The 24,818-nt window shown below is 37.3% G+C and overlaps 1 protein-coding gene across 2 annotated transcripts in view; it reads right to left on the bottom strand.

The window, feature by feature from the left end:
• Nucleotides 1-487: 487 nt before the first annotated feature.
• LOC107555347 (diacylglycerol kinase beta-like) overlaps nt 488-24,818 on the bottom strand; it is a 142,782-nt gene continuing 118,451 nt past the window's right edge. For both annotated transcript variants that reach the window (XM_016238101.1, XM_016238102.1), the window contains 3 exons: nt 6,888-7,008; nt 6,022-6,082; nt 488-4,006 (listed from right to left, as the gene is read on the bottom strand). In XM_016238101.1, the coding sequence (XP_016093587.1) occupies nt 3,911-4,006; nt 6,022-6,082; nt 6,888-7,008 (278 nt within the window). In that variant the 3' untranslated portion in view covers nt 488-3,910. The remainder of the gene's footprint in view (nt 4,007-6,021; nt 6,083-6,887; nt 7,009-24,818) is intronic.

The raw sequence follows: 24,818 nt of genomic DNA, 5'->3' as shown, positions 1-24,818 counted from the left end.
AGACTTCTTGGCAAAACTTTAAAAAAAAAGGCTTTGACAAGCTGTACAGTTTTTTTTGTGACACATGAACTAATTTGAATTACAGTTAATTTTTAATTCAAAATCCCAATTCAGATTTAGGATTTGAATTAGAATTTAAAATTCAATTCTGAAGAGAGCACAACCCTGCAAGAGGCAGCACGGTTTGACAGATAAAATCGTGTTATTGATATGAGAAAAGAGACAGTGATGGGCAGATTGAGCAATCATAGTTTTAGGACAGCAACAAATAATAGATAAAAGCCATCCAGTCCACTAATGAAGACATATGTGGTGTCAGAGACATCATGGAGCTCATTTGTGATGTGAAGGACATCGCTCTATCACCACTCTTCTCTGAGAGTGAGTAGGCCTGTATGATGACACTAACAAAAATGAGTTATTGCAACACGGCAAAACAGATGTTGACCTCTCGTTTTCCCCCCCCCCCCCCCCCCCCCCCCCCCTATTTTGTTCCTTCATTTGGTTGATTTTTTTTTCAGTGACTTGTATTGCAAAAGTCTTTGCTCCAGGCAAAATGCTATTTTGTATTAGTAAGGTTAAGGCTATCAGTCATTCACAGAATTGACACAGAAGGTGACATCGGTACGATTTAGAAATGACATTTGCCAAACGTGACATTCCTCAGTCGCCCATCGATTGGCATACATTGGCGCCAAACCTCAGTTTACAAAATACAAAACAGAACATAGAACATCCACAGAGGTACTTGTACAATGAACATGCTACTAACGGATTGAGGAAAAGCACAGCGGGTAGATACAAGGGGTCTGGATAGGGTCCAAAAATATAATCATGTGAAACTAATAAAGAAGCAACAATCAGAGTGGTCTCTCTTCAAGCAGACGTCTGTCTTCTTTGTTTCAGCAGGCATGCGGTGGTTAAACTTTAGAGAAAATATAAACAATATCTATATATACATGACTGTTTAAAACCATTCTAAACTGTAAAATGAAAAGTAGTTGTAAACATGCACTTGTAACCAAACCGCCGTTCTTTAAACACCAGACTGTCACGCAGGATAAACCATCTGTCCAATGACCACAGGAACAATGGGGCTCTTTTAGCCAAATCCACCATTAACTTCTATGATAAACTGACTCACTGGCTGGAGGTGAACGTCTGTTCTGTGGTCATATGGAGAGATTAGCATTTTTAGGACACTGGCGTAGCTTCTGCGGTTCAGTGTTCTTTAAAGGGAACGTTAACCTGCTAACCCTAAAGTCGACACCTGAACTTTAAGTCAATCTGACCCCAGTTCTGTATTGGTGAAATATATATATATACAGTTCCAACACAGACCTTTGCGCCCTACGGCACACTGTGAAAGCATCTGATGATCACTGCATGTTGATCTATATCAGGCAACTCTGCCTGATGGCTACAGTCAATCATGGGACCCATTAGCTAATCTCTTATACTATATTAAGTTATACCTTTAAACACATTCATATATATGCACACAAGGCTCCTGGATTATATGAATACTGACACATAGTGGGCATCTTTAAGTTAAATACTCTTTACGGGCCTTCTCAGAAGGTCACTGTTGTTGACCGTTAACCGTAAGTAACTTCCGTTCTCTGCATTCATCTGGGCCGCTTTCACACCCGCTTGACTGTCGACCTGAAATTGCGAGCTGATGTTTTCATGCTGCAATTAGGAATAGTGTTTCACTCCTTGAAATAGGAAGTTAAATTTAGGCTCTGTCCATGCAGCAGTAAATCAAACCCCACTGCAGTAGCTTGTTGTGACAGACGAGGACCAGAGGATTCAGTGTTAATACCAGCGCTGGATCGATTTCAGCCCGCCTCTGAATGGAGATGCTACAGTGAAGAGACTTTCTGTTTTCTCAGAAATATGGAGCTATTTTTTTCTTAAATTGTTTCTGTAACAAAATATAACAATATTTAATTTGTTGACATTAGTTAATGCATCATGAGCTAACAATTAAGAATATTTTTACAGGATTTATCCTGGTCAATGTTAATGTCTTCATATATTCATGGATTTTTCAGGTTGTATTACATTATTTAACATAATATGAATATACATGAAGTAACAATGAACAATAGTATACATTTATGTGGTGGAACTGAACTTGAACCAAGCAATTCAATTTATGAATTAAAGTTAAGCGAGATTATTAAATTCTGTAAATATACTTTCAGTGTTAGTTGTTGACATCTAATGCATTAACAAATGTTAACAAATTAATTCTTGTCTTAAAGTGTTACTATTATGTCCTTAATGTTCCTTTTGTAAAAAAAATGCTTAAAACTGGCCAAAACTGGTTTGACGGTCTTAGCTGGTATAAGACTTGTTCACACCAAGACAAATGTTTAGTGCGAAAAATTCTGTTTTTCAGAAAGATGTTCTAATCTGTTTTTGAACAGATTGCATTATCAAGAAAACTAGCCAACCAATATGATTCTCACTTTTTTGATCACATGCCCTGAGTCGCTGCTGTTACATAAAACTCATTTAAGCGCCACCTACTGTCATAGAGTGAAGTTGCATTTTTCATTCAGTCATTCTTTCATTTTTAGCATTGGTCTGAACAGACAAATCACATGTGAAAACTGGAACGAATTTCTGTGCCGTACATTCGTGTTGGTGTGAAAAGACAATTAAAATGGTCTTAAGATGGTCTTCAGCTAGTCTAGCTGGGTTACCTGCAAATCTCCCAGTTGAATAATTCTCAAACCCCTCTGAATCTAGCCAACAGATGCGTAAGATGTTTTTTTATCGACAGAATCTACTCCCAAACCTAATGGTATGCTATTTTGATTTGGCTTAAAAAATATGATAAAATCATCATATTATTGCAGAAATTGCTACGATATAAATGCTCATTGGTAAAACTGCTTTAGTACACTAATTCTCTCTTCTAAGGGTTTTCTAAACTTATACTGCATTTTTGAGACCTTAGGTCCATTCTCCACGCTGAACGCTAGCACTGTTGTTTTAGAGGGCAGTACGGGATTAAATAAACATCCAGCTAACTATAACAAAACTTGCACTGGTCAGTCTTGCGGCCTGAGGGTGAACACCAAAACTGCCTGGAGCAAACACCAGAAGCTGAAATGTTTAATCTCTTTCAGGCCAGTCTAACTGATCCCTGTCAGCAGACCCCCATAAACATCTTCATAATGGATGAGAATGCTGTTTCATCTCTTTAGTGGTGGCATGTCGCAGGGCCTTGGAGAGGCACTGGAATGAGTGCTTTGCATGCACTGATGTATAATTCAGTAAGCTCCTTTAGGAGGAAATTTTGTTCCCTGGTCCTGCTAGGCTAAGCCAGGGCCCAGTGACGTCCATATGTGCGCCACCAACACTCATGTGAAGAACATTATCGTCCTAGGTTGTCTCTCGCTCTCCTTCTCTTTTCACTTGAACACACTTCTTTTCCTTTTGCTGGGCGAGTCTCTTGCTTTTCTGGTCCTCTCTTCCTCTCTTTGAAATTGGCAGTATCTTCTGATGAGCCATCTCAAGAGGAGGGAGAGGGCACACAGTGTGATCCCAAGGCAGTGGCCAACTGGTAGGGGGGGATTTGGTTGGAATTGAGTCATAGCTTACAGGTCACAAGCCTGTGATAAGACGTTCTGGATGATAAGACACAGGAAGTGGTCATGACACTCAGAGAGGGTCTGTTCAACCGGTTCAGCCTGTGAATATCAGGCTGTGTTGGGAGATGGGGTCCACTAGAGATCCATTACAGTGTTGTGTTTGTATGATTGTATTGAGTGTTGTGTTTGAAAGGTCTCTTCTCTTTGGGTCCCACCTCCCAAAGATGAAGAATTAGCTGAGGAAGGTGGAGATGCTTGAGTGTATGATTGTAGAAAAGTGGTTGATTTTTGGAGTCCCACATCTAGTCCCGACTTCTGTTGCGCTTTTTGAAGAAGAAGAAGGTTTTCTGTGGCGGTCCCAGCAGCATGGGCACCTGGTTCTTATGTGTGATCCGTATCTGCAGGAAAGAAGACAAGATTACTCTCTGAAGACAACCAAATCTGAACATTTACTCACTGTTTTAAGCAGTTGTCTGGTTCACATTCAGCAAATGAGATGACTGAAGTCACACATGTCCAGATTAACAGGCACAAATTTGAGAACGTAAGAGCTGACCTTGAAACTGAAATAACATCCCATATTCCCCTCTGCACAGTTGGGCAAATTAGAGAGGACTAAAAGCACAACGGCACACTTTTTTTTAGAGCTTGCGCTGATAGAGATGTATATATAGCGGAGGACATTGTGTTGGTGCTATGTGCAGATGGAAAGCTGCATGTTTAGTCCACTCTCTTAATGACATAATAAGTCAATGTAAGGGTGTGACATGACAGTGTTTTAATTAACAGTCTGCTCGCTGGGGTGGGTGAGTGTACAAAGCTGCAACAGACCGGAGGAGGCAATTTTCTGAGATGGAGAAAAAGGTCCTGCTCTGAACTGAAACCTATCATTGAGCATTGGGTGTATCTGACTTCACATTACATCACATGCTCTTGTGAACTTTAAGAGCAGACAGAGACAGTGGTCTCTTTCTAAAATATGTTTTTTATTTATAATCTTTTGCCACTTGGATGTGGTAATGCAGTTATTCCATTGCAACTTCACAGAACCAACAAGTACTTGCATAAAAAAACGTACATCTTGAATGCAGTGTGAAAGCATCTGCCAAAGCATAAAAGTAAATGTAAATAGAAAAATATGAAAAAGCTGATTTGAACTCTTTTATGTTAGTGGACTCAATGCCGTGAGGCCATTTGGCATCGTATTTTGGGTTGTTTGGCAGAAAACTCCACTTGGAAAGCTGATCTGGACTGTGAGGTGAGACTTGTGCAATTAATGATGTATTGTGACCCAATTGTATCATGGGTCGGACTCAAATATACAATATTAAATGAGATCTTTGGCGTGGAATCGAACTCAGGTTTGGACCAAGCAATTAAAGGCTAATAAAATCAGCCTTAAAGGGATAGTTCACCCAAAAATGAAAATCACCCCATGAATTACTCACCCTCATCCCATCCTATGTTTATATGACTTTTTTCTTTCCGACAAGTACCATTGGAGTTATATTATAAAAATGTCCTGGTTCTTCCAAGCTTTATAATGGCAGTGAATGGGTGTTGAGATTTTGAAGTCCAATAAAGTGAATCCATCCATCATACTCCATACGGCTCCAGGGGATTAATAAAGGCCTTCTCAAGTGAACTGATGCATTTGGGTAAGAAAAATATCCATATTTAAATTTTATAAACATAATCTCTAGCTTCCACTAACTGTCGTACACATTGTTCACAATATCTCAAGAACCAAGTTTTTTTTACAGCAAAGGAAAACCAGTCTCCTCTTGGTTTATATTGAAATCATCCGACATTTTTCTTTACAAATCCTTATTTTGTTCTTGTAATTCTTGGCCGGTGTTTTTTTTTTTTTGCTCTCTCCTCTGCACTTCCGCGTTCGTCACTTCTCACCGGAGCTTAAACTATACATCATCCGCTGGAACGGCACTCTCTCGTGAACGCATGTATGACAGTTAGCAGAAGCTAGAGATTACGGTTTATAAAGTTTTAAGTATGAATATTATTCTTACCCAAATGCATTGATTCGCTTCAGAAGGCCTTTATTAACCCTCCAGAGGCGTGTGGAACACTTTTTATGATGGATGGATGGATGCACTTTATTGGACTTCAAATTCCCGATCCCCATTCAGTCATTATAATGCTTGTTAATATAACTCCGATTGTACTTGTCTGACAGAAGAAAGTCATATGCACCTAGGATGGCTTGAGGGTGAGCAAGTCACGAGATAATTTTAATTTTTGGGTGAACTATCCCTTTAAGGTGCAGTCACATTAGTGAAATGTCTTGTCTTGTTTAATTACAGTGTTGGATTGGCTGGTATGGGTCATGAAAGAATCTGTGTTTCAGACATTTACATAAAAAATTGTAAACGAAAGCCAAATCAAATGAGCTGACCGTGCATGGAGGCTGCATCCACGGTTCTCCATCAATCTGCATGGGCAGCAGACGGGACGTCCTGTGGATGGAGAGACAAGGACAGAGGAAAAAAAAGACAGAGCTGTTACGGGTCAGGTCACTGACCAGGCAGATCGCGGGCACGAGGCTCCTATACAACACTTTTCCTAGACGGCTCTGAACACTGTGCTCTTTGTTCCCACAGCCCTGTTCCCAGTCGGGCCCCTTACTCTCTAAACTAACACACTCACACAGTTCAGCACCTCTATTCCCACATACACACAGTTACAAAAAGTTAGTTTAGTCTTTTCAGCAGGGCCACTACAAGTTAAAGCAACACAGCATGGGAGAACGACAATGATGAATGCGTTATTAATGCCTATTAAGGAAAGTGTTAGGTCGTGGGCAGAACGACCCTGTGTACAGGTGAGGAAACGGCAGCAAAAATTGTGAATAATCACCTCGCTTCAATTCAGAACTAACTGTTAGGGTCATTATGAGTGTTCAATGTAGCGAAGCAGGCCGGGGCAACACAAACTTGTGAACTAGCACCTCAGAAATGATAAGTCTCAACTGGTTCATTAGCATACGTCAGGACTGAGCAGTGTGTGTTTAGACATGCTACAAACATCATTATTCAACAGTACGAGCGAGTCCAGAATGTTAGAGCTGTTGGCAAAGCGAGTGACAGCAGGTCAAAGGTCTGATTTACTAGCTGCATTGGCCAAGAGAAGACGTCCTGCTGAGGGGGAGGGGGAAGAGAGATGTTTCAGAGCCATGGACACAAGTCATCAGAGTGTTTGCCTATGAGTTGGACCAATACTGAACATTTAGTCAGTGTATGTGGACAGGCACGAACTGCTGACCTGATGGTGACACTGGAACACTGTGCAAGACGCCGCCCAGCACTCTTGAGACCTGTGTAGATCTGACCCATCTCGATGGCTCCCTCCAAACCCACCACCTCCAGAAGCTGATCACTCAGATCTGTTTTGCCAGAGAAGGAAAGACAAATAGATTCATGTTTCATTTAAGTATCAACTTATCTACTCAACTATCTAAAATCCCTTAGGAGAACTAAATGGAGAAGAAATTATTTATTGTTAGTTAACTTGGATGTCATGGCACAGATAATTTGTGACCCTGGAGCACAAAACTAGTCTTAAGTTACTGGGGTATATTTGTAGCAATAGCCAAAAATACATTGTATGGGTCAAAATTATTGATTTTTCTTTTATGCCAAAAATCATTAGGCCCTTAAGTAAAGATCATGTTCAATGAATATATTTTGTAGATTTCCTACTGTAAATATATCAAAATTTAATTTTTGATTAGTAATATGCATTGCTAAGAACTTCATTTGGAAAGATTTAAATATTAATATCAATATTTAGATTTTTTTTGCACCCTCAGATTCCAGATTTTCAAATAGTTGTATCTCGGCCAAATATTGTTCTATCCTAACAAATCATACATCAATGGAAAGCTTATATATTATTGTTTCTCAATTGAAAAAAATTACCCTTATTTACATGATCACATTTGGTCTTGTAAGAACCTGATGACAATTTCATAATAAAATCTTTTGATTGCATATTTTGAGAGCACAGTTTGTGATGTCATTAAATGTAAAGTTCACCCAAAAATCTAAATTCTGTCATCATTTACTACATTGATTAACACATACACAGCGCACATCAAATATGGTCAACGGAAGCTCCACCATACTTCACTGACATGAAGCAAGCATGTTTGACCTTTCATTTATCATATTTGATGTGCTCAAATTATGCGCGCTGATCAATGTTTACATGTTAATAATCTAAATTAAATCTGTTCATTATAAAATGTGATTGGATCTTTTCTGAAGACATGGATTAAACAGCATTCCTATGGACTTTTTTCATGATCTCTTTATGGTTGTATGGACTTTCAGTAGAGACAAAAATCTCTAAGGTTTCATTAAAGATGTCTTAATTTGTGTTTCAAAGATCAAAAAGTCATACAGGCTTGGAACACGAGGGGGAGTAAACAGAATTTCCATTTTTGGGTAACTCTTTAAGACCTCTTTCAAAAAGAGAAACATGCTGAGAATGCTGGGGGACTAAACAATATGATAACCATAAGATGTAGGGGAAAAGTTTCAATGTATTCTCAATTCTGCCTCATTGCTGTCTAGGATAAACAACTGCGATAAAAGAGGTATTTTTTTTATTATGGCAAAGGAAGAATAGTAAAATCATATAGTTGAATCTAAATTGCATTTTAAAAACCACAAAGTAAAATGAAATTCAGCTGGTAGTATGAGAGAAAATGAGCATAGACCTACAGGGGAAAAGGCATTGAGGTAAGTGGTTAAGCCTACTAGCAGGCTCAGCTTTAGTAAATGCTTGTGGAACATTGTTATCCCTTTACTCACTCATTAATTTTCTCTCATCTCACACTAGCACACACAATCGGGTCAGGGCAGCAAGTGTCCCATCCACACACACACAGGGGAAATGATTATATGTCTGTTGCAGAGTAGGAGAATCAGGCCCACTGAATGAGTGATTTATAAAAGCCTCTTTATTTAAAAAAAGCCTCCTTCTGTGAATCATTATTCAAGAGCCAATGCAATCAAATCAGTACATGAAGAAGTGGATATTACATGAAACGTCATCTCAAGAGTGTGAATGCAGCATCTAGAGCTGATAATGGAACACACAGATCCAGCACTATTTTAGTATTATTTATATACTATCATTTTTAAAATATACTTTCAGTTTTCAGTAATTTTTTGTGCTTTTGTCATTTTTACAAATGTATTGAAATGACTATTTAGGTTTAATTGATTTTTATTTCAAGTTTAGTTTTAGTTGTATAATCAAATTTAAGTTTTTCATCCAATATTTCATTTTGGCTTTAATTAAATATACAAAATTCCTCAAAGTCGTTTCTTTGATGATTCTTGGAAGGTTCCTGGAAGAACTGTTGACAGTATTTCGAGTTCTTGCAGGAACATATGGGTTCCATTGTTACCAGTGTGTTACCAATCTGAGACTAGTGCTAAAAACGCTGACATGTTCTAAGAACTTGGTCCTATGTTCATCTTCATTTGCAAAATAGAAGCAATTAAAATGAGAGTTTACTAAAGCTATATCAAAGACTGAGAATTCATTCTCAAGAAAATGAGGCACGCATACTACTACACTGCAATCAAAAAAGCCATGTAATAGAAATCTCTCTTCTCTTTCATACCCCATCCATTCTAAAAGTTGACCCACATTAATGGCCCATCAGTGGAAGCTTTAGCTTGCTGTTCAGTGGATGGATGCACAACATCCACACAACCAGTTCAAGCCAAATGTACAGAGCGATCTGTCAAAGAAATGTTTCAAATTTACTCATGCTGGGTCCGCCTATAAAATTCAAAGCTCATCCAAGTCTATCATTAACAAAAAGTTCTCTGATGTGTGACATGTACTTAAAGGCCCATCTGCAAACAGCTTATGTTTACTCCCATCAGCTGCCTAGAATCCAGACAGGCAGCAATGGTTTGTTTAGATGTAAATGTATGTTGTTTAACACAGTGTAAATACTGTTAATAATTTCACAATGTCACCTGACAGAACACAGACACACTTTTGCAACCCAGCAGGAAATTGTTGGCTGGCTTATTCTAGTCTTATGAGATAGAGGCTTGAGCAAGGACAATGATGCAAGTTTGACTCCATAAAACGTCACACACGATGCTGACCAGACAGAAATAACATCCGAAACGGACAGAGTTTGACTTTGGTTTACAATGAATGAGGTCAAAATATCAAGACAAATATGGATATCATACTAAAATATTTTGGTTAAACTTTACAAGAAAGTTCAACATGTAAACATTAGTTAATGCATTGGGTATCATGAATGAAAAAAAAAGGACAATAGTTCTTACAGCATTTCTTAATCTAATTTTAAGAATGAACATAAAATAATGTTTTTATACAGCTTGAAATGTAAAAAATATATTAAAAAGTATTGTTTGTTGTTAATTCATGAAATTTTATGCATTGACAAATTGAACTTTTTATGAACTGTAACCAATTTTGGTACAGTGGTACAAATTATAAAAAAATAAATAAATCTGGGCAACACTTTACAATAAGATTCCATTAGTTAATGCATTAACTACCATTAATTAACAACGAGCAAGAAATTTGGGTCACACTTTATTTTAAGATCCAATTCTCGCTATTAACAAACCATTAACTATGACTTTTGCCTCAGCAAACGTCTAATTTGCTGCTTATTATTATTTAGTAGGTAGTTGTTAAGTTTAGGTATAGGGATGTAGAATATAGTCATGCAGAATATGTTATTAATAGGCATGCTAATAAGGAACTAGTTAATAATGTGAACTGGTCCCTATACTAAAGTTTTACAGAAATGTGCAACAGTATTTTTTAATCCTTGATAACATTATTTAATAAAAAAAACACCTATACATTGTTGGTTCTTGTTAGCTCAGAGTCAGGACCATTAAATATTAAAGGGGTCATATGATGTTGCTAAAAAGAACATTATTTGGTGTAATGAAATGTGTTTATGTGGTTTAAGGTAAAAAAACCCCATTATTTTCCACATACTGTACATTATTGTTTCTCCTCTATGCCCCACCTTTCTGAAACACGTAGATTTTTACAAAGCTCATCGTTCTGAAAAGCGAGGTGTGCTCTGATTGGCCAGCTATCCAGTGCGTTGTGATTGGTCGCATACCTCAAGCGTGTGACGGAAATGTTACGCCCCTTACCATACTGTGATGCCATGTCCCGGCGCGACGAGACAAAACCAATAAAACCCATTACAAACGAGGCATTTGTTGCATCCAGTGGGGACATAATTACGGATTATAATGACTTATACTGTCTTTTTACGCGCTGCGTTGCATCGCGCCGCATAAAAACATTACATTTATTATAAAGGTCACGTCTTTTGAATTCACTCAGAACCATACAAACTACACAAAGAAAAGGAAAAATTCAAGCAAAGGAATTTCAGTGTTACTGATTCTGTAGGTTAAGACAATAAATTCAGCAGCTGTGAATATTGCATTTACACAGGGAATAAGTCAGTGAGTCACTGTCAAGTTTAAATATTTCACAGAGCAAATTTCACGGCACATATCACAAAACTTGTCCTCAGTGAACGTGGCCACCTTCTAAACTGCGCTAGTACACTCCAGGAACGCCTACTAGCTCAACAAGGACATCTGTGAGGAGCTTCAATTCATTTCATTAAGCAGAGGCCTGCACATTTCAAAAAGAAAGTAATAACGATTGCATATTCTCCAAATTTTGTTAAAGATTTTACATCGCAAATCTTAAAAACTTCAGGATGTCAACTTAAAATGTCAACTTAATCAACTAACCCTAAACCTAACAGTCTACTAATACTCTAACGAGAGTTAGTTGACATGTAGTTGAAGAGTTACTTAGTTAGGAGAATGTTCAAAGTGGGATTAGCGAATTAAAATTGTAGTGGGCTTTTTTTTTCTCAAGGCTCTTGATACTGCTGTGTGATAGTTTTCAGCATGTGGTATGACTTGTGAATCTCTTTTGTTGAGTCATAACCTGGCTGAAAAGAAAAAGCTGCCTGCCAGTGTTTATAAAGTGTTTATTGATTGATGAGAAGTGGAGAGGTCTGAACCTGCCTGACTGTGCAGCTTTACCGGGGGATATTGTGACTCTCCTCCTCTAAAAGGTCAGACAGGAGAGGTTTGCTGAGAGGTGAACAAACCGTATGCTTCGCTTGGAGGGCTATGAAGAGCCCCAACAGAGAAATCTGTGCCTTGTATTCTGTATCCACCTCCACAATGCCACTATTTGACAAGCATGTCAAAGATCTTGATGCGTCCTGAGCTCTATACATCTCAGGAGTTTTCCTAGAAACAATAATAGGATTGAGAGCTGTAAGAAGAAAAGAAGGAGGCAAAGAGGGCAGATTAGGACTTCAGCACTGACACTATGAAGTGAAAGTGACACGGGTGACAAACGGCTCTCTAACACCCAAAACTGCAACTATATTCAGCATCACACGGATCTACATGGACTCTGCACTCACAGACATATGTGAACACTAATTTGCCTATTTCTGCAAAATTCAAATGGTTGTCTTTCAGTAAAAAATTTTATGCTCATCAAGGATGTATCTATTTGATCAAAAATACAGAAAAAAAATTAATTTTGTGAAATATTATTGCAATTTAAAAAATAACAGTTTTCTATTTTAATATACTTTAAAATGTAATTTATTTCTGTGAAGCAAAGCTGAAATTTCAGCATCATTACTCCAGTCTTCAGTGTCACACGATCCTTCAGAAATAATTCTAATATGCTGATTTATTATCAGTGTTGAAACTGTTGTGCTGCTTAATATTTAGTTTGGGAACTAAAAAGTGATAGTAAAGACTTATGCTGTTAGAAAAGATTTCTATTTTGAATAAATGCTGTTGATTTTAACATTTTATTCATCAAAGAATCAATGGAAAAAGCAGGTTCCAAAGAAATATTAAGCAGCACAACAGTTTCAACACAGATTATAAATCAGTATATTAGAATGATTTCTGAAGGATCATGTGATACTGAAAACTGGAGTAATGGCTGATGAAAATTCAGTGCTGTGTCACAGAAATAAATTATATTTTAAAGTATATTAAAATAGGAAACCAATATTAGAAATTGCAATAATATTTCACAATATTACAGTTTTTTTCTGTTTTTTTGATCAAATAAATACAGCCTTGATGAGCATAAGAGACCCCATTAAAAAACATTAAAAATCTTACTGAACCCAAACTTTTTACCGGCAGTATATATATTATTTTTTAAAAGGCCGATCTCTAATTATTGGCTGACTTTAAAATTCTGTTCTAACTTGTCTAAATAAATGTAAAACATAAAACACTAAAAACTAAAATCAGTGAATTCAGGTATCACAAATTTATAATGTACTGTACAAAAAAATGGACATTCATTCTGAGAATTGCTAAAGATTAAATTTAAGACTGTTATTCAATTATTAGTATTTTAAAGATGAACTTTTAGTGTGCACTACATGAATCTAAATGTAAAAATAAGGAAAATGCACATCTAAATAAACAGTTAAATATGCAATATTGACTGCTAAATGTATATACTTTTTTAAATGTACAAGATGCTTTACATTTTTAATTTACAGAGATGACAACAAATGACTGGGATTCAGGAAATGTTATAAGCCAGATTCAAACTCAATCTGCTGTATAAGCACCATTCCTTAGTGTTTCATAGTGTGTGCTTTAGCAGCTGGGATTTTTTTTTCATTTTTTGCAAACAAAATACAGTCAACCAGCTATTATGAAAATTCTGTAAATCACTGTAAAACGACAAGTAATAATATATTCACATATGCTGTATGCTATTATTCAACTGTGTATTTACTGTCAGCCTTGTCTTTTGTTTCATGGAGCAAACGTATTATTATCAAACACACAGCCTCTTGTCTTGTTTGTTACCCCAAAAGCAGCAAATAAAATAATAATAAAGAGAGGGAGGGAGCCTTATTTTCCTCACGACACAAATGTTTCCCGCTCTGTCAGGTCTGGGCTTTCTTATTCCAGGCAGCGCATCACAGTGAGGCAGTGCTAAGAATAGCTCCCAAACGCCTTCTTATGTAACCGTGTCAAAATGCATTGTGTGGAGGATATTAAGTCCTGGCCAAGCAGAGTCTTGTTGAAGGTATAGAACAAATAACAGTGATCTAAACAAATTACATGATCCTCACTGACCGTGTTTATCATAGAAAATGACAAACTTTAGTCGTTCACTGCAAGCCCATTCTCAGTTAATGAAGTCAGTCAGTGAACACTACTGAGGTCAGCATACTCTTCAACACTGACATTTTCAAAGTCACTCGCATATTAGAAAACAAAAAAAGTGAACCTGCATGTGAAGCTCACACTGTTCAGACGCTTGAATGTGCATTGCACACGCTGACAACCATTCTTCTTACTTTGTCTGCGGTCACCTTGCACTTTCTGACCGGAGAAGAGACCCGACACCCTGTAAAGCTGCTTTGTGATGCCTATACCATTAGTAAAAAAAGCAGAAAGAGCCATGAAACGGGTTTATAAAGGAGCTGTCAGAAGACACAAAACTTTTCTTATGCGAGGGGTCTGTTGGATTCCACACGGGTGAGGTGAGGAGAGGAGATTTATTTATTGTGTTTCTGGTGGTTTCTGGCCTGTGCTGTCCCTTTGGTGTCTTGGGCTGGTAGAAGTGAAGGCAGATGGTCAGAAGGAGCTGGAGAGGTTGCAGAAGCTGTGGTAGAGGTGCGGGGGTGGACGGTCTCTTGGCACATGGACAGAGCATGAGTCTCTCAGTGTTTACAGAGCACAATCCACCCAGTATCAGCCCGTGTTACAGCTCACGCTCACTCAGAATGAGCATTCCTGCACTCGGAACTTAAGCACACTTCTCCTGCAAACTACACAGAGAAATACTGCTTTTTCTAGCATACCTCATTCCCAAGGTGGTCTTATGCACTCTTTACTGGCATACTTAAACCATGAGACTTTCTTCTCTACCATGCTTTACTCTCAGAGTCTTTGTATGCTCTATTCTCTATAAAACTTTGTCAGTGAGATTTCCAAATGCATGCTTAATTCCAAAGCATTCTTATATACTCTTCTTTAGCATACATTATTCTCAAAAACCTGTTATGAACTCTTCTGTTATGAACTTCATCCCTGATATCTCATTCACTCCTAACTAGCATATTTTATGATTGAGCTCTTCGTACTCAATGCTCTATTCTCTGGCTCTGCTTATATAAACTTTTCTACCATACATTTTAAAAAGATTCGCTATTTTCATCTTACATAGAGGGGTCATGAACTGAGAAATCTTTTGACATTTAAGAGCTCATTGTACTGTAAAAACATCCTGTAATTTTCAGAACTCAGAACTTTCTTTTTGGTCTAAAAACAACATATATTAAGGCCAGGTTGTGGAATGTGCCACTCTATGACATAATAGTGTGGCTAAACACCGCCTCTACATCGGTGCCTGTTTAGCCTCGCCCACCAATTCACACATGTAGTGTGAATAACAAGAGGCAAAAGCAGGTCTATGCAGGAACCAAACGACAAAGATGGCTCCGAAGACAACAAGATACTGTGCAGGGCCAAGCTGTGGAAAAACACAGTCTTTGCATTGCCTTCCTTCTGATCCCAACCTTAGTAAAAAGTGAATTAACTTTCTTTTTAATGAAGTTCCAGACCACATCAGTAAGAACTTGTTCCTTTGTTTACTTCATTTTACTGCAGATTTGTTTACAAAAAAGGCACATTTCGATGCAGGATTTTCAGAAAGATTGAAACTAAAAGATGATGCTTTGCCGACTATTGGATCCGACAGTAATTTCGCAACACACAAGTGTGAGTAACTTTTTTAAATTATGTGATCACTGTTGCACTGTCTGTTACTACAGTTTGATATGTAGTAGGGCTGGGCGATATGGGCAAAAATTCATATCTCGGTATTTTTTGGCCGATTTGCGATATACAGTATATATCTCTGCATTTTCATTTTTCTATTTGTATTAAAAAAATCTGTATGTAACATATATATATTTCACTTACCGCCCAATGTTATCCAACAAAACAATACACATTAAAGGTTATGAAAACAAATAAAGTGAATGTAACCATGTAAGCCTTCATTTTATGTGCAAAAAAATCACATTTCATTCTAACATTGTAACATTGCAATCTAAAAAACAAAAATAAGGCTTTTAAAGCGGAAGTTAAATTCACTAAACTAAAAAAGAAAATAAATCAGAAGCACAGAGTTGTGTTAGGCTATTTTAATTACCCCATTACAGTCACTTTACAGTCAGTGCTATCATAAAATAGACTTACTTGTAGGTAAAAAATTCTACGACACATTTATTGTCCAACTACAAATATTTCAGCAAAATTTATATTTTAGTCAAAATTATTGCGCTCCTATTTAATTGTGTTGTCTGTTTGGCACGCATGCTCGCAGCGGCGCTCGTTCACTGAAGTCTGTGAAGTTTAGCGGAGAATCCCAAAGCAGATGCCTCATGCCCTTCTGACAGAAAAATTTAAATATTTCCATGACTTTCTAACATTTACAGAAGGAGAATATACCTGTGAAATGTAAGTTATGCATTCAGGAAGACAGCACATCTCAAACACATTAAACAGTGCGAGTAGCCTATAGTGTCTCTGTCAGCGGCACATGCAGCCTTTCTGTCAGAGCATATGACGGGCCGAGCCGCTTTAACTATGCAAAACTATAAACTATACTATGTCTTACCAGTTTTTAAAGGTCTTAATATGAAGCTTGTCACATGTTTAGAACAAATTGGATTATGCACTTTCTCCGCAGCAGCTCAGTCTGTCTCCTCTGCTATATTTTCAGATGCGCTCGTATCAAACTACTGTATATCGATATAAACGGTATTGCCTCATATCGAATCGCTTATAAAGAAAATATCGATATATCGTACAAACTCGATATACCTCCCAGCCCTAATATGTACTGAGTATTTATGCGTTTTTAACCAAAATCACTATAGCGTCCATCTATGAATGATATAGGCTGTCAAACATACACAGCTGTTAGCCAATTGCGTGGGTGTTGCAGTCTTTAGACTCCTTGTTAGTGCGCCCACCTCCCATGCCGGAGACCCGGGTTCGAGACCCACTCAGAGCGAGAACGAGGTGTGACAGTGAGGACCCGGGAGAGAGGGGTTACATTTGGTGCCATGACCCGGATGGGAGTTAGGTTTAGGGGATGGGAGTTAGGTTTAGGGGGGTGAGTGTAACGGAGGCCAGCAAGTAGGTGCTGTGCACAATAATCTTAGCACTTGATTATTATTGTATAATAAACCTGGCATTGTGACTGACTTTGGAGTCATTTGTTCCTCTTTTGTAAGTCGTTTTGGATAAAACCTTCTTCTAAATGCATATGTAACCTAAATGTATAATAATAATAATAACAATAGCTATTATTATTATTATTATTATTATTTTAATTTATAGGCTAAATAAATGAGTGCACTTAAGACAGTAACATGTTTGTCATAAAAGAATTCATGAATGCTTTATTTTTAAATAACCTTTTTGGGAACTGTGTTTGTGTACTATTCATTCTTAACATATTTCATTCATTCATTCACAGACTTATTTAGGTGATTTTATTATACTAAGCTTTTCCCCCCAGAGTTAGATATGCATGCTTCACTGTTAAAGTTATTATTAAATAACTAGGCCTATTATATCATTGCATTCAGTTAGAGAGCAAAGGAATTAGGCTATAAAACACAGGCAGCGGTGTTTTATCCTATTGGTGATTAATATAAAATAAACGTTAAAAAGAAGACTATTTTGTGAGTGCGGATCATGGTCTCATAAGCTACTATGAAAAACAATGTTTAATAAACACAATACTATGCATCCCGCACCGTGGTTGAATCTGCCGGTGGGGGCGGGGCCACAAATCCATGAGTTTACATTTACAAACCCGAGGGAACGGATTGCGAAAGCGTGGGCACGGATTATGAATTTGTGGGTACGGATTCAAAAACCGAAGGTACGGTTTACAAAATCTGAGCGCACGGATTGGAAATTCGTGGGTATGGTTTATTAATCCGTGGGCACGATTTGTTAAACCGAGGGAACAGTTTAAGAATTCGTGAGTACGGTTTATAAACTGAGGGGACGGATTGCAAAACCGTCGCCACGGATTGTTTTTTTTTCTCCTACAGGTGACTTCCCGGGCTCCGTAGTAAACTGTTCTAAATATAATAAAAAATGACTTGGGATGAAGTTTGGATAACACACACTATATGTGTTAATAGATGGGCAGATATATTATTAAGATTTACCAGTGTAAAGTTTTGAATTTAGTGAACACAATGCAACCTACTGAGTATTATACAATCGGACGAGAATGGCGTTTTATAATTAAAACTGCAGTCCGTAACTTTTGGCGCTCTAGCGGTTAATAAACAGTTAATAAACTACGTCTTGCGGAAGAACATTGTAGACGGAGCTACTTCTCTCTGTTTATGTCTATGACACTGGGCTACTCCGCAGCGATTTCTACCAGAACCAGTCTAAAATAGTCTGACTATAAAAACGTATTATAGGTCTACCGTAAGTGATTCAGGATAAGCCAAAAACACGGTTTGGAAAATGGATTATTATATAAATTTAAAACACGAAAACGTTTCTGACTGCAGCTTTAAGAAAAAAAAAAATTCTTGAGGAATGTCTTCAGAATTTTTCAACAACTGCACTAAGGAACATTCGTATGAACGTTTTCCTTTAGATTTTTGTAGATTTCCTCTGCTAATTTTTTCTCAAGCATGTTCTCTACACTAGCTATAGCTTCAGCCCTGCTCCACTTACACAACATACTCCTCATGACACACTTGATTCCCATGCTTCTATTCATTCGAGGCGTTCTCATTATGTCAGTATTGTGACATGTCTTAAAACAGCCTCACGCGGCGGCAGACATTTCAGAAGCGCTACGACAAGCTTGAATGAACGATAGGTGTTAATTTTTACATTGTTTGGCATTTCATAACTTGTCATGACTCACATACAGGGGTGTGTGTTGTTCAACGAGAGCCCAACCGATTGTCTGCCACACTGCTCGTGCTCTCCTCATTATCACACACTCACTGTACGGATGCGCTATGCCAGCACACAGTCCGTTTACTAGCGTTCTGCATGCAGAAGAGCTCACCAGTCTCCCAATCTCTGTTCCCATGCCATTCACAAACAAAGCTCCTCTCACAAAGCAGGCCAACAATCACAGCTCTCATGATGCAGATCATGGGAAAGGGCCCCTCGGGCCAGAAACATCTTCAATGATTTTGAACCCCTGATGGGTGAGAGCCACTCTTCAAATGTCCATCACTCTTGCTAAAGCGAGAGCAAATCTGTCGATTGGCTTTTTTGCCACTGATCGAGCCACAGTGGAAAGTGTCCCTTTCATCCACTGAGTCACCGTTTTCCCACAATGCTCTTTGGGTGGAGAGTTTCACTTCTATTCCTGTCATGTGCGACGGGAGTGAGGAAATACAACATAAATCATTCGATCTGTGTTTACGAGGATCCGAGTGTGTGTTTTTTGTGCATGTGTGTGTTGTTGTTTGTGGGATGTAACAATGAATGGCTCCAGTGCCCTGAAATAGCCATCAGGACGAGGCAGTGTGTGGCAAGATCACTGTGGGAAGGGTGGAGCGACTTGTGTACGAGCCATAAAGAGAAAGAAAGAGGAGAGTTCAAGGGTGTGGGAAGCAGGTGAAAGGACAAAATGTCCCTCTGTGACCCTGAAATAAAGAGAGAAAAAGGGAACAGCCGATTTGAGATCAGAGATGTGGAGATGCTGTCTACCACACGAATATGGCTTCATTATTTCAGTTATTCCTGAAATACACAAACATGGAAAGAAAGCAAAAAAATCCAGAACATTCCATCCATGGTTAATTATTTTGGCAGAAATGGACATAATTTCTGCCAAAATGGCCATGTATTGTGATTAGACAGCTTTTGCATATTTTCACATAATCATTTCAAGTTATATTTAACTCATTATCATCATATGAATCTCGTCACGCACAGAATATTGAACACGCCACCATTTTTCTCAGTAAATTGGACATAATTTCTGCCAAAATGGCCATGTATTGTGATTAGACAGCTTTTGCATATTTTCACATAATCATTTCAAGTTATATTTAACTCATTATCATCATATGAATCTCGTCACGCACAGAATGTTAAAACTACAACTCTCCACTGAGGCGTGCTTTGTAACTACTACGAAATACACTATACTACTGGGTTCAGTAAGATTTTTATAGACATTTATTCAGCGTGGATGCATTAAATTAAAATTGAAATGACAGTTAAGAAATTTACATTGTTAGAAAAGATTTCTATTTCACATAAATGCTGTTCTTTTAAACTTTCTATTCAGCCTGAATCCTAAAAAAAAAAGGGTAACACTTTACTTGAAGGGGTGTGCATAAGACTGACATGACACCTTCATAATCATGACATGACACATGTCATGAATATGAAGGTTTTATGCATGTTTATGACAACTGTCATTAAGTGTCATTCGCTCAGTTATGTCATTTTTAATGCGAATATGACATTATTTGACCAAACCCTAACCTAACCCTACCCCTACCCTTACCCCTAACCATAGCCCATAACAAAGACATCTCAAGCAATGTCATCTTTGCATTAAAAATTACATAACTGAGCGAATGACACTTAATGACAGTTGTCATAAACATGCATAAAAACCCTTCATATTACGCACAAAGCAATCAAACCACTGGCCTCTCCAGTCTACTCAATACTGAAGTTATAAATAAATAGAAATAGCTTTTGTCCATATCCTGCTAGCATACACTGACACAAACACAAACACAAACATCAATTTATAATTTAACACAATAATACTGCACACAACAAAAGTCTCTTGCGAATAACAACTGGGTGTAAAATCTACAAGCCTGTGTATTTTTTCGGTGGCCTCGGACCATTATAAAGAGAAGCTTTGAAGATAATGGTGTCTTTTATTGTCTTTCCAAGCTCTTTTCTCTCTCTTTAAAATGATGGCTCTATCTGCTTCCACTGGTCTGAGAACATCAATCTAGTGATGCTGCTCTAATAAAGGAACTTCTTTCCAACGAAACCTGGCTGTATTACAGAAACTTACAGGAAAAAAGCAAATGGTTGAAATGGCAGCTAACAAGAAAAAAAAAACAGTAATCACTGCATCCACACCACTTCCAAAAGTCTACTGAAACATCCTTTGACAAAAGTGGATTTTTCAGATGTTCATGGGTATGCAAGCAAAAATATTTTACAAAAGATTTGTTTAGAACTCTACAGGTTAATGTGTTAACCATTTACAATTCTGCAATTTTGGGGAAAGAATAATAAACAATTAATTTCACGCAGTCCGTGACGGACAGATCGTTAACGGATCGATTTTGTGGTAATACAGTACATTCAAATGCTCACCTATCATTCATCGACCTCAAACATGACTTATCTTATGAAATATGTAAGTAGTAGAAACTTTATATTGGCCGCTCAATCTAATGTTAACCTAGAAAAATGTGGGTAACACTTTACTTGAAGGGGTGTGCATAAGACTGACATGACACCTTCATAATCATGACATGACACATGTCATGAATATGAAGGAGGTTTTATGCATGTTTATGACAACTGTCATTAAGTGTCATTCGCTCAGTTATGTCATTTTTAATGCGAATATGACATTATTTGACCAAACCCTAACCTAACCCTACCCCTACCCTTACCCCTAACCATAGCCCATAACAAAGACATCTCAAGCAATGTCATCTTTGCATTAAAAATTACATAACTGAGCGAATGACACTTAATGACAGTTGTCATAAACATGCATAAAAACCCTTCATATTCATGACATGTGTCGTGTCATGATTATGTAGGTGTCATGTCATGATTATGAAGGTGTCATGTCAGTCTTATGCACACCCCTTCAAATAAAGTGTAACCAAAAAATGTATCAAGGTTTCCAAAAAATATTAAGCAGCACAACTGTTTTCAACACTGATAATAAGCAATGTTTCTTCAGCATCAAATCAGCATATTATTTCACGCTGAAGACTGGAGTAATGACTGCTGAAAATTTAGCTTTGCCATAGCAGAGGTTTTAAAATGTAATACCATTTCACAATATTACAATTTTGATTGTATTTTAAATGAATAAATGCAGCCGTGTTGAGCTCTAGCATGATTTTTAAAATTCTTATTCTGACGTGAACAGTGAGAAACTATTTGAAAAAAAATTATCAATTTATTACTTTATAATACATTTTACACAACTGTTTTAACTGTTAAAGCTGCTAAACACAGTGAGAGAAAATCTAGAAAAATAACTATTAAACATCAGATCAACTCTAAAATATTAGTGCCATTTCATAAAGCAAAGCTACCAACAAATATGAATACTCCAAACCAGAGTTCAACTTTTAATAAGGTTTTTAATTTGGCAAAAAAATGCTGCCATCAAGGTATGCTAGAAACGATAGTAAAATATTGCCTACTCAATACATTTTTTTTTTTTACAATGATACTAAACTATAAATAAACATTATATATACAGCGGGTAAAATAAGTATTGAACACGTCACCATTTTTCCCAGTAAATATATTTCTAAAGGTGCTGTTGACATGAAATTTTCACCAGATGTCTGTAACAACCCAAGTAATCCATACATACAAATAAAACAAAAAAAATAAGTTCAGAAATTACGTTACGTGAAAATTTCAAGTCAACAGCACCTTTAGAAATAAATTTACTGAGAAAAATGGTGGCGTGTTCAATATTTATTTTACCCGCTGTATATATAAACAGAAAAAAATCTAGTGTAGTGGAAAGCTATTACCTACTATTACTATTAATACCCACCCAAATTTGGGAAATGCTTGTTTATTATTGGCCAAAATTAAACCTCTACAAGCTTCAGGACTGTCCAGAAAAGATTCTGTGCTAGAAGTCTAACAACACCCCTACTAATACAACAGTCACACGCAGACATCCATTAGGACCTGAGTCATGTGGAAATTGTTGCGTGGAGCGAGTGAGAGGAATTCTCTATTCATATAAACCTCAAAATACACTCCATAGAGAGGTGGAAATGAGGTCATGCTCTTACAGCTGTAAACAGCAGGCCATTTTCACAGGGTGGAACCTGTGCTATCTAAACATGCGGAGCGACTTGGCATCACCTACATCACTGGCGAGCTTTCAGAAACCCTGTAGCACTCAATCCTTAGGGCTAAATGGAAAAAGACAAATGGCTGAAAGCTAACTAACTAACAGAGTAATCACAGTTACTTTAGATGGGATGTGGCTACAGACCTCTACTGTATGCAGTGCTGGTTGAGTATTTGTGCCTGAAGGCCAGTTAAAGATTACTGATATGAGTCACACTGCTCACAGCAGCCCACTCTCTCTCCCTCCCTCCCAAACGCTCGTTCTCTTTCCATCCCTATGCTGTTCCTCAGTTCAGGAGGGCCTGGGGGTCTCCATGGTAACAGGATTCATGTGAGTTCAGTCAGTGGAGTACAGAGGAGCACAGAGAGAGGGATGGGAGAGTTGTAAATGTGAAGAGAACTCGAACGGATCAAAGAGAGAGAGAGTAGGAACAGGTGATGAACACACAGGTCGTCAAAAAAGACAGAGGTGCCTACATACATCAGAGGGCATTTCAAATTCACAACGCTGCTCTCGTAGGTCACAGCTGTCATTTACTGACGTCAGCTAAAACAAAACAAAACAAAACATCTCAAGGGTCTTGCTGCCCACGCAATGGTCATGTTGACTTAAAAGAAGAGGCCATTTATGAAAGCAACGCGAGGCCCCATTTTGAAAATATCACAGTTTTTCTAAGCATGCATACTATTGCACACAAACACTCCAGTCCCACTGAATGAAGGTGATCAAAGTATTTTTATGAGGCAGAGAAGAACTACTGAAAATAATGTCAAAAGCACTGTTTTCGTAGTACAAATAAAAAGGCAATTGTGATACAAAATAAAAAAAGAGATATTTTTGTCCTACCATTGAAAAATTTGGGGTCAGTATTATATATATTTTTAAAGAAATTAATACTTTTACTCATCAAGGAAACTTTGATAAAAAATGACAGTAAAGAGATTTATAATATTACAAAAGATTTCTATTTCAAACAAACGCTGTTCTTTTTAACTTTCTGTTCATCAAAAAGTCCTGAAAAAATTTATCTACAAAAATATTAGGCAACACAACTGTTTTCAACATTGATAATAAGAAGAAATGTTTCTTGAGCACCAAAACAGCATATTAGAATAATTTCTGAAGAATCATGTGACACTGAAGACTGGAGTAATGATGCTGAAAATTCAGCTTTGCCATCACAGCAATAAATTATATTTGAACAGTTTTTAAATTGTAATAATATTCCACGATATTAATGTTTTTACTTTATTTTTGATCAAATAAATGCTTGGTCTTAGTGAGTCTTGGTGAGCATAAGACTTCTTTAAAAAAATAAAATAAAAAAATGATTACAGACTCCAAACATTTAAATGGTAGTGCATGTTTTACAATTTTTTAAATCTCACTACACTATGACACTGCATTTTAGCTAAGAGGTTTTCAGCCTTTTCAGAACCAGTGTCCACAATACAGCTCAATTCAAAGACATACAGAATAAAAAAATGAATATTTTCTTAGTAAAACTTTTTAATTAAAAAACAAAAAAACAAAACTTTTTTGCATGTTAAAGGGGTCATATGATGTTGCTAAAAAGAACATTATTTTGTGTATTTGGTGTAATGAAATGTGTTTATGTGGTTTAAGGTTAAAAAAACACATTATTTTCCACATACTGTACATTATTGTTTCTCCTCTATGCCCCGCCTTTCTGAAACGCGTCGATTTTTACAAAGCTCATCGGTCTGAAAAGCGAGGTGTGCTGTGATTGGCCAGCTATCCAGTGCGTTATGATTGGCCCGAATACCTCAAGCGTGTGACGGAAATGTTACGCCCCTTACCATACTGTGATGATGCCCTGTCAGGCCGGAGCGATGACTCAAAAACATGAAAACCCATTATAAACGAGGCATTCGTTGCAGTGGGGACATAATTATGGATTATAATAACTTATACTGTCTTTTTACGCGTTGC

The sequence above is a fragment of the Sinocyclocheilus grahami genome, unplaced genomic scaffold (genome assembly GCF_001515645.1).
Source record: "Sinocyclocheilus grahami isolate Dianchi unplaced genomic scaffold, SAMN03320097.WGS_v1.1 scaffold532.1, whole genome shotgun sequence".
Classification (NCBI taxonomy): domain Eukaryota; kingdom Metazoa; phylum Chordata; class Actinopteri; order Cypriniformes; family Cyprinidae; genus Sinocyclocheilus; species Sinocyclocheilus grahami.
Note: the sequence above shows the minus strand (reverse complement) of the source record. Positions and strands in the feature narration are given on the sequence as shown.